This window comes from Solanum pennellii, chromosome 11 (assembly GCF_001406875.1).
Source record: "Solanum pennellii chromosome 11, SPENNV200".
NCBI classification, from domain to species: Eukaryota; Viridiplantae; Streptophyta; class Magnoliopsida; order Solanales; family Solanaceae; genus Solanum; species Solanum pennellii.
The window spans coordinates 58,795,138-58,805,864 of NC_028647.1; the positions used below are offsets into that span (position 1 = coordinate 58,795,138).

Genomic DNA, 10,727 nt, shown 5'->3' on the forward strand with positions numbered 1-10,727 from the left:
AAAATATTTAAGTTAATCAGTTTTCGCAAGGTTTTGTTATTAACGTGTCCCAAACGTTCTTGCCATAAACATTTAGACTAAAGCAAGTAAGAAGAAGCAAAATCTTTATTCATATCAACTGCAATTACATTGAATTTGAAAAGGCAATCACTAAGGTAGCCTTTTCCTACATACATATCATTTTTGCTTACTACTACTTTATCAGAAACAAATACACATTTAAATTCATTCTTGGTCAGATCTGGAATTGAAACTAAATTTTTTCTCAATTCTGGAACATATGAGACCCTATTCAAAGTCACCACCTTGCCTGATGTCATCTTTAATAAGACTTTGCCAGTTCCTTCCACCTTTGCAACAACGGAGTTTGCCATAAACAATTTTTCATCTGTAAGTGCTGGAGTATATGATGAAAATAATTCTTTGTTGGCACAAATATGGCATGAGGCACCAAAATATATCCACCATTTTCTTGGATTTCCAACCAAGTTACATTCTGAAAGCATTGCACAGAGATCGTCCATTTCTCCTTTGGATTCAGCCAAATTTGCTTGATCCTTCTTTTTCTTGTCCTTCTTTGGACCCCGGCATTCATTAGCCCTATGACCATGTTTACCACAATTAAAGCAGTTTCCATTGAATTTCTTCTTAGGAGGATTGCTTTTTGGACCAGATGCTTTCTTTCTTTTCTTTAATTTTGTGGGATCTTCTTCAACAAAATTTACTCCAGATATTGCTGAATTACCACGTGACCTCTTTTCTGCAGCCTTATTATCCTCTTCAATTCTCAACCTTAATATGAGATCTTCAACAGTCATCTCCTTGCGTTTGTGTTTCAAGTAATTTTTGAAGTCCTTCTATTATGGATGTAACTTTTCAATAATTGCAGCCACTTGAAAAGCATCATTCACAATCAATCCTACATTAAGGATTATGTGAGTATTAAGGGAAAACTTAATATTTCTAACATAGGCATTAAATAAATTTATACCTTCAGCAAGGAGATCATGGATTATGACCTGCAATTCTTGAACTTGGGTGACGACAGTCTTACTGTCTATCATCTTATAGTCCAGAAACTTTGCCACAATGAATTTCTTCATTCCAGCATAAAAGTTTTGTACTTCTTTTCTAAAGCATCCCAGAGTTCTTTTGAGGTTTTGGGATTGTTGTACACATTGTACAGATCATCTTGCAGACCACTCAAAATATAATTTTTACACAAAAAATCTGAGTGTGTCCATGCTTCTGTTACCAAGAATCGTTCATCAGCCGGAGTTTCATCTGACATAACAGGAACATTCTCATTAATGAACTTCTGCAGACTCAACATAGTGAGATAGAAGAACATCTTTTGCTGCCATCTCTTAAAGTCGACTCCAGAAAACTTTGTAGGTTTCCCAGCCGGCTCTAAGGCAGTATTTGAACGATTATGTGCAACCGATGTTGTTGCAGCACTTACTGTTCCAGCATTTGTTTGACTTGAATTAGTCATTCTTTTTCTGTCACAAATGGCAGATAAGTTAAGTATTTGAAATACTAACAGTAAAGAACAAATCTTTACACAAATTGTTTCTGATTTAACGATAAAATTTTTATGTTCTTTTAATCGTTAATCGAATGAATTTTAAAAATTCAAGCGGAGTAGGAAACCATAAAGGTTTTAATCTCCAGATCCCTCAAATACAGAAACTGTTAAATTTCTTAAGATTGTTATTCTTATAGTAACCTGTATTTATAAGGTTAATAAACAGAAACAGAAATAAGATGAAGCAGAAAAATATAAAATACAAGAAGTAATCCGAGTCCACAGAAACTACTGTGTGTCCTTAAGAAAATTAATCCCCTCACTGTACCCAAGGTTATGGATTAATTTCTCTCAAGATAAAACATATTAAACATGTTAAAGAAATAGCGGTACTTCAAATTTCTTTAAGTTCAGCGAACTTGAGAACAGCAACAAGTCACACAGACTCAGTCGATCTACACTTTGGTTCTATTTGAGAGAATAATAAATGCAGAGAAGGAAAATTTTTAGTGTTTAAAAAATAAAAAATGGACTTCCTTTTATAGCCATTTTCAGCAAGAAACGTGTCTGTTCAGACCCGTTTATTCCAGAAAGTTGTGTCTTTTGAAAAAAATAACAACTTTTCGGAAAAATGTGTCTGTTAGGAAAATAACGACTTTTTGGAAAGTAACGACTTTGCGGAAAGAGTAACAACTTTTCAAAATGTTACCGTTACCCGCAAATTTATAAGAGATGATATTAACAGGATTTATTTGATTTAACAAAAATTGATTAAATAAATTTTGTCAAAAAAATTTATCAATCAATCACATCAAAATCCAAAAAGCCGAAGTCGAGGCCGAGCGACGACGACGGCGCGAGGGGGCATCTTCTTCTTAGCTCTTTAAGAAGTAATGGAAGTGTTTGCTTATATAAGGATAACAATTTCCCTTTGTTTTGCCGATATGGGAGAAATGACTTTTCATTTGCACTTTGCAAATGATTTTTCATTTTCCCTCTAAAGTAGTTCCCTCACTTTTCATATTCTCTCTTTTCTTTTCCCATTCACACTTGCTAAACCCCAACATTTATTTAACTAGAGAATAAGATTTGGTTGCATCTGGTGAGTCTCGCATTGCTTCATGTGGAAAGAGACCATTTGATTTGCTATGTTTATTTAGTTTCCTTAAACTCTTAGAGTCGCTCCATTTGTCAGTTCTTATTTAGAGTCATGATATTCTTTCAAATTATAGTCAAGTGACTAGTTTGAACCTCTTTTTTATAGTTGGAGATGAATTAGTTTTATTGCGTGACAATTAGATCATTGATGGATATTATTTTGTGGTCTACAGTTGTTATTAGTTGGGTTATGAATTTGTAAGACAGGAAAAGTTCAGGATAGGCATAAAAACAAAGGAAACTCTGCCCAATTTTCTGTAAAATCCTGATAAGGCTTGCTTTGGGGTTCTCCCCCTTGACGCGGTCATGATCCTTGATTGGGTCGTGACAAAGAACCTTATTCTTATTTTCTTTCTTTTGTAGTTATGGATTATGAATGAAATTTTTAGGAGCTTTTGCAAATTTGTTATTATAATAAACTTAATTATGTTTAATAGTTATAGTTTGCATATTTATGGATTGTAACTACAGTTTAAGCAGCCTCTTTGCATAATTTGCGGGTATATTTATATAATTAAGTTATTTTTATAAAATTAAATTTATCTAATTACAAACATCATAAGTGTAAATAGTTATATATAAAAATTATATTATACAAATTCTGAATGAAACCTGGAGCAATTTTCAAATCTATATTAATTTATATTTATTTTAAATAGGTTTAAAGAATGGTTACAAGTAAATGAAAATAAGGGAGGTAGACGTAATATCGTAAACCAAAAGGGAGGTGAGTGTTATAGAGCGAAACATGGAGGTCTCTGAAATTATCCCTATAAATATTATAAAAATAATTTTATTTTGATTTGATTAACAAGTATTAACATTAACATCATTATATATTGTTTTATCGATATTTATGATGATATTCTAAATTATAATTTAAAATTAATTTAATAATTATAAAAAAATATAATTTTTTTAAAAAGTGGACTGACCCTTCAAGCCTGTAACTTGTGGGTTGGATCGACCATTTTTTGGTCCATGCCAAAAATGAACTAATCCAACCTAACCCGTAAAATATCAAAGCCTATATGAATTAACACAAATAGAGTGGGCTAGCCCATATTGACAGCTCTACTTTTAAACGTTTGTAAGATTTGGAAAATTGGACGAAGTGGCTAAATACAAATTGTTGGGCGCCCGCGAAGTAGGGATTAAAAGTCAAATTCCTACAAAAATATTCGCTAAAATAAGTCCCAATAAAACCAATATATATAGCAGTATTGCATTCGCCGTTTCAACTCCTTTCACCCCTCTTTCTCATCATCATCTCCTCGTTCTTCTCCTCTACACGAGGCGAGTCGAACGAAGGTACAATTTCTCTCTTTCTCTAATGTCTAAATATAGATCGTTTAGTTTTATTCATTTTTTCAGATTTTTTATCTCCGTTTTGCTTATGTGTATGTATTCATTTTACTGTTTTTAGCTGTTTTCTGATTAGATCTGTAATATATAGTGATTGTTCTGTTTCGTAACTTTAGTGCGGTTCATTTCTGAGTAGTTTTGAAGGTGTTACGGAGATCTGCTTTTGTTTTTGCTAGAAATGTGATTTAGTTTAATGGATCCAATCGTATTTGTGTTTTTCGATGTTTTTATTAGTTGTGGATGAGTATTTTGACTGTTGAGTGGGCAGATCTGGTCAATGAGTTATAGTATTGCTATGTTCATTCATTATGCTGCTCCATGGGCAAACGTCTAGTAATTTTAACTAGTTTTTTTTAACTAAACGTAGTATAGAATTGCTGGTTGTAGTACTTTATAAAGTCCCTCAGTTTATGTGATTGTAGTTGACTAGGGTTGACTAGTCACTGAGTCCAAGAAAGAATAATTTTTGAAACATCTGATCTAAAACAAGCTATGTATATGTGTTTGTGGCTATAACTAATCTAATTGGTAATATGAGAGTTAAATTGTTTTGTATTATGAGAAATTTGACAGACAAGAAAGGAGGTACTATCAACTTAAATTTGGGGCAGAGAGAGTAATTTTATTAATGAATTGTGAGTTGATTCATATGCGAACTTAGCATTGAAGTTGAATCAGGGGAATCTGTCTATCTATATATATTAGATTTGTCTTATGTTGTATGATTATAAGACTCAATCACTGCCAGTATGCTATGCATACTGTTAGTACTGTGTACAAGATATTGAATGTTAATCTAAAATTGTTATGGTGGTTTGTTTGTTATCTAAATTAGCTAATGAAATTGGAATTGATGCAATGCAAAAAATGTAAATCTAATTCTTGTTTATTTTTTGAGCTCTTGCTAATTGTGAAAGTTATGCTTTTGGTGTGAAGTTGGTTGGTTGAGCTCCTAAAATATTTTGAGATCTTACTTGAACAAGATTTATCTTGAGACTTTAAACCTAAAATTTTGAGTTAAAGTTTTGCCCAATTTAATTGCTATGTAGAGATAATAAAAGTGTTAGCTGTTGACATTTCTAATGCAGCAACAGAATTGCCATTTCAAATGGCGGTTGAATGTGAGAATACCATGTTTAACTGGTTTAGTAATGTTTTTAAGTTTGTTGTTGGGGTATGTATATATTGTGAGTAGATAGATGGTCTTAATTGTTTAGTGTGCAGATCAGTAGATGAATGGTGAGAACTCCTAGTGCTTATGGCAGCAATTTTTTTGTTCTTTGCTGGATTTATGGACTTATTTTGTCAATGTTGGGCTTAAGTATAGAGATCTGATTCATGCTCAATCTGTGCAGGACTTTTTTAAACGTTGCAATGACAGATATGAATCAGCATCCAACTGTTTTCCAGAAGGCAGCTAACCAGCTGCACTTGCGCTCTAGTCTATCCCAAGATGTCCATGCTCGCTATGGGGGCGTTCAGCCTGCTATCTACCAGAGGCATTTTGCTTATGGCAACTACTCCAATGCTGCTCTGCAGAGAGGCCAAGCCACTCAGGATCTATCATTGATCACCTCAAATGCCTCACCTGTGTTTGTGCAGGCTCCTCAAGAGAAAGGATTTGCAGCTTTTGCCACTGACTTTCTCATGGGTGGAGTTTCTGCTGCTGTATCAAAGACCGCTGCTGCGCCTATTGAGCGTGTGAAACTATTGATCCAAAATCAAGATGAGATGCTCAAGGCTGGTAGGCTGTCAGAACCATACAAGGGAATTGGCGATTGTTTCGGGAGGACAATTAAGGAAGAAGGTTTTGGGTCTTTATGGAGAGGAAACACTGCTAATGTTATCCGTTATTTCCCCACTCAGGTTTACCATTTGTCTTCATTTTGAGGGATGAAATTTATGCATCAAAGATACATGCTCACTTATTGTTCTGTTTGTTTAAGTCGAGCGTTGACTGACTGATGCTCTGCTCCACAGGCCCTGAACTTTGCATTTAAGGACTACTTCAAGAGACTCTTCAACTTCAAGAAGGACCGTGATGGCTACTGGAAGTGGTTTGCTGGAAACCTTGCATCAGGAGGTGCTGCTGGTGCTTCCTCTTTGTTCTTTGTCTACTCCTTGGACTATGCTCGTACCCGTCTTGCTAATGATGCCAAGGCTTCAAAGAAGGGAGGTGAGAGGCAGTTCAATGGTTTGGTTGATGTCTACAGGAAGACACTCAAATCTGATGGAATTGCTGGTCTATACCGTGGATTCAACATTTCATGTGTTGGTATCATTGTTTACCGTGGTTTGTACTTTGGAATGTACGACTCCTTGAAGCCTGTCCTCTTGACAGGAAACCTGCAGGTTAGTGTTTTTATATGTTTGCTTTGCTCTGCTTTTTCATGTCTTTATACTTCTCTGGATGTTATCTCTGCTGTGTCTTACCAAAATGTTGTTAGTCTTTACCATTTTGTTGGCTGTATAAATGCATCAATGTTTTCGTGTTGGAGAAGACGAGGTTTAGAGCTTGCTGTGGGAGAGTGATAAGAATTCAGTATTTGTCATTAAATAATGTCAATTTCTGCTAATTTTTCATCTTCCTTGATTTGTTTGCTAGAAAATAGATAATTGTAATTGATTTTCTCGTGGGAAGTTAATATGGATATGGATAAATAAATGTATTAATATAAAAAAACTATAGTGTCTGACCCTTGTTATGGTGCTGTATACAGGATAGTTTCTTTGCTAGCTTTGCTCTTGGTTGGCTCATCACCAATGGTGCTGGTCTTGCTTCTTACCCCATTGATACAGTAAGAAGAAGAATGATGATGACATCTGGTGAGGCGGTGAAGTACAAGAGCTCGCTTGATGCGTTCTCCCAGATTGTTAAGAATGAGGGTCCCAAATCTCTGTTCAAGGGTGCTGGTGCTAACATCCTCCGAGCTGTTGCTGGTGCTGGTGTGTTGGCTGGATATGACAAGCTTCAGGTTCTTGTTTTGGGAAAGAAATACGGATCTGGTGGTGCATAAGTCAGCCTCGTAACATCCTTTAGAATTTAGATGGTGATGAAAATCTTTTTGGTGTTACATTTGAGTATTCAGTTGGGGAGACGATTATTTATCATTTTTCCTTTTGCCTTTTTTTTGTAATAATTCGAAAAATCTTAGAGTGGGTCAAAGCTTAAAAACCCCACACTCGTTTCCCTTGTTGAAGGGTTATTACTGTTTTGTTTGGGCAGACCTTATTTCAATTGCAGAGCTTACAGATTCTGAATGAATCTTTTGATAAAATCAAATACGGGATCAGTTTGGTACTTGTGTTATTTTAAGTGTGGTATACAATATTAAGCATGCGTACATTTCCTTTTTTTATTAAACTTGACACATTTTTTTTTTTGCTGTGGCATAAGTTTCTTAAAAAATTAAATAGAAGGATGAAACTTGCAATATTTTAGATAGCGTAAGCATGTTTTTTTTTCCACTTATATAATAAAGGATGTTCTTTAGGTTTAAGTCATACTTCAGATATGATTTTAGCCAAAAACTCCACAACCCATTTACGATTTTTTTCTAAGAAAATAATTTAGAATTTTTTCACTTATATAATAAAGGATGTACTTTAGGTTTAAGTCATATTTCAGATATGATCTTAGCTAAAAACTCCACAACCCATATACGATTTTTTTTCTAAGAAAATAATTTAGAAACAACATAAATATGCATAAAACATTGTCTAATTCACAGTTTCTAAATAGGAATAACCATAAAACACAAAAAAAATCTGAATTTTGTTCACTACAGTAAAGTTGCATTTTCTAATGAAAAGTCACTCTTGGTAGTATTTCTTATTGAACTAGTGAAGATGTCATGAATTTTTTTCTGATAAATATAAAGAAAATTATTATAGATAAATAAAGCGAATGTGCATAAATTAGTGCCTACATATGGTTTAAAACATTTGTTTCTGTCAAGAGGAATACAATCCAAGTAGTAAGCATGAAAGGAGAGTTTAAAAATAAATAATGTAACAAATTAAGCTTTGTATTGATGAACAAAGCAACTAATTACAAATAGATTGTTCATGTAATCAAACAACAAACAGCAAAATACAAAATAGCTAATGAAAAGAAAATGAGACATAACTCTTAGCATAAGCCCTATGATTGTTTTCCCCATTTGTAACAGCATTAATCACCCTTGTTCACTGAGCTACAGGGGCGGACCCACATGGTGTCCGCCGGGTGCTCGAACACTCATTAACTTTGTTACGAAATATATATATCTATGTAAAAATCGATAGGTATTTGTATAAAATTAACATGGAGCACCCAATGAATAAATCATATAGTTGGCTCAATGGTTTTAGGATGGGTACTTAAGACTTTTTTAGTGTTGTTGTACCAAAAAATCTCATTATTAACACATATTTTTTACGGTTTCACTTAATAGCACCCACAACCTCTAACTGAGCACAAAGACATGCCACAACACAGCAGTGAAGAGAACATAACATCACTTGCGTTCTGCAGTGAAGATGAGCCATAACAAAACTTACCCAAATTTCACGTGGCAGCTCCTGTAATCTCATAGTAGTCCTTCCCCACAACCTTAGTGAATGCATCCCATTCCTCAAATCTGAGTCAGTAGTTATCAATTCTTTTCTCTTTTGGTGATCTTCTTTCTATTGCTATGATGATTAAGAAGTTGGATACCTATGAGCAAGTTTCTGGTCAAATGGTTACTAAGAAAAAATCCACTTTTTTGATCTCTGCTAATATTCCTGCCCAGCTTATTAAAATTCTTACAGGATTTTCCCACTCCAAATGTTTTTGTTGTCACAATGGAATGAATGAGGAGTTTGGAAATTTTTTGAAGGACTGCTCTGGCCTAATTCTGATAGCATTCTTATGAGATGGTGGAGTATTAAATATACCAACAAAGTGCATGCCTTCCTTGTGTGATTTGCTGGGAATTATGGAAACATAGATGCACTTATAAATTTTGTCTGGCAACATTATTCTTCAAGCTACATACCACATTCATTTGATCCTCACTTCCCACAAAATTCCAAAGCATATGTCGGATATCAAGCATAAGGTTTATATCAATGGAGTAAGCCTAATTACGGAGAACACAAGCTTAATATTGACTGTTGCTCTAAGGGCAATTGCGGAATTGCCGGTGGTGGAGGTATTTTGAGGAATCATATGGGTCATTACTTTCACAACATATTTTGGTCACTCTTCTAACAACTTGAACAAGGTACGTGCTATCAATGGTGTATTGATCACGGTTTCAATGTTGAAAGAGTTGGTTTTGGTTCTTGTGGAATCAAACTAAATGGAAGATGAATTAATATGAATATTTGGTAGGAAGATAATTAGTACAAAATACAAGTCAAAGATTGTATCTTGGTAGGTGAAAGTTAGGCAAACCATAAAATGGTTTGCTATCTTAACCTTGACAATTTTGACACATAGTGATGTCATGGATGACATCAATAGGATGAATTTATTCCTATAAATAGGTAGCTCTTAATTCATTTTCAAATCATCCTTTCACTTGCCTTCTCATCTTCTAAGGCATTGTGTTCTCTCTCTTGTAGTATTTCACTTATATTCTTTGTATAGTGAAATAAATATTGGTGCAGTTGTTCTTTGGTGGACGTAGGATCATTTTGATCCGAACCACGTTAAATATTGTTGTTCTTCCTTGTTCTTTAGTTTCACGTTTCCGCTAACAATTGGTATCAGAGCAAGGTTCTGTCTGAGTATGCTCTGTGGTTGCAGCACAGTCTGAACTTCCACATCAGAAAAGGATTACTTTGGTTTTCTGTAGTTCCAAATACATTGTAGTAGAAAAGGAAGAACAAGTAAAAAAAAAATGAGTTCCATGAAGTTTGAAATTGATAGATTTAGTGGGCGCAACAACTTCAATATCTGGAAAATCCAGATGATAGCGTTACTGCGGAGGGAAGGTTCAATCCATGCTATTGACGGAAAGTACCCCGATAAGATATCGGATTCCGACAAAGAAAAGATTGAAGGAGATGCATTGAGTGCAATCCAACTGTCCCTTGCACCTAACGTACTTTGTGAAGTGAGTACAAGTACCGAAGAGACGGCCAAAGAGTTATGGGAAAAGCTGGAAGGGCTTTACCAGGACCAGTCAGTGACAACAAGGATGTTGTTACAACGGCGTCTTCATACATTTAAGATGGATTCAGGTACTTTGTTGCAAGACCATCTAGATGCGTTCAATAAACTTGTGATGGACTTACAAACTGCTGGAATTAAAAAGGACGAGGAGACACTTGCATGTTCTTTACTATTTTCATTGACTTCAAAATATCGTGATATTGAGAATTCAATGATGTATAGCAAACAACCTATTAAACTTGAGCAAGTGCGGCAAGCACTAAACTCTTGTGATGTGCGGATGCATTTTGAAGGAGACAAAAGTGACGAAGCTAGTGGACTCTTTGTAAGAGGTCGTACTAGCCAAAAGGGAAGGAGCAAATCGAAGTACAGATCAAAGTCTCGTGTGAACAAAAAGAATGCGGAGTGTTGGGGCTGTCACAAGAAGGGGCACTTTGAACGAGATTGCCCTATGTCGAAGTCCAAAGAAAAGGCGAGTGCATCCATTGTTGAGAAAGTACATGATAATGATGATGATTATGTACTAACAAC

At 34.8% G+C, this 10,727-nt stretch overlaps 1 protein-coding gene across 1 annotated transcript; it reads left to right on the plus strand.

The window, feature by feature from the left end:
- Positions 1-3,804: 3,804 nt before the first annotated feature.
- LOC107004546 (ADP,ATP carrier protein, mitochondrial-like) lies at positions 3,805-7,352 on the plus strand. Its single transcript, XM_015202778.2, has 4 exons — positions 3,805-3,997; positions 5,407-5,917; positions 6,032-6,403; positions 6,772-7,352. The coding sequence occupies exons 2-4, from the start codon at positions 5,426-5,428 to the stop codon at positions 7,066-7,068; spliced, it is 1,161 nt and encodes a 386-aa protein (XP_015058264.1). The 5' UTR covers positions 3,805-3,997; positions 5,407-5,425; the 3' UTR covers positions 7,069-7,352.
- Positions 7,353-10,727: the final 3,375 nt, after the last annotated feature.

Coding starts and splice junctions, on each gene's coding strand:
- LOC107004546 (XM_015202778.2), top strand. CDS start 5,426: ATGACAGATATGAATCAGCATCCAACTGTTTTCCAGAAGGCAGCTAAC. Junction 5,918..6,031: donor TCCGTTATTTCCCCACTCAG/GTTTACCATTTG, acceptor TCTGCTCCACAG/GCCCTGAACTTTGCATTTAA. Junction 6,404..6,771: donor TCTTGACAGGAAACCTGCAG/GTTAGTGTTTTT, acceptor TGCTGTATACAG/GATAGTTTCTTTGCTAGCTT.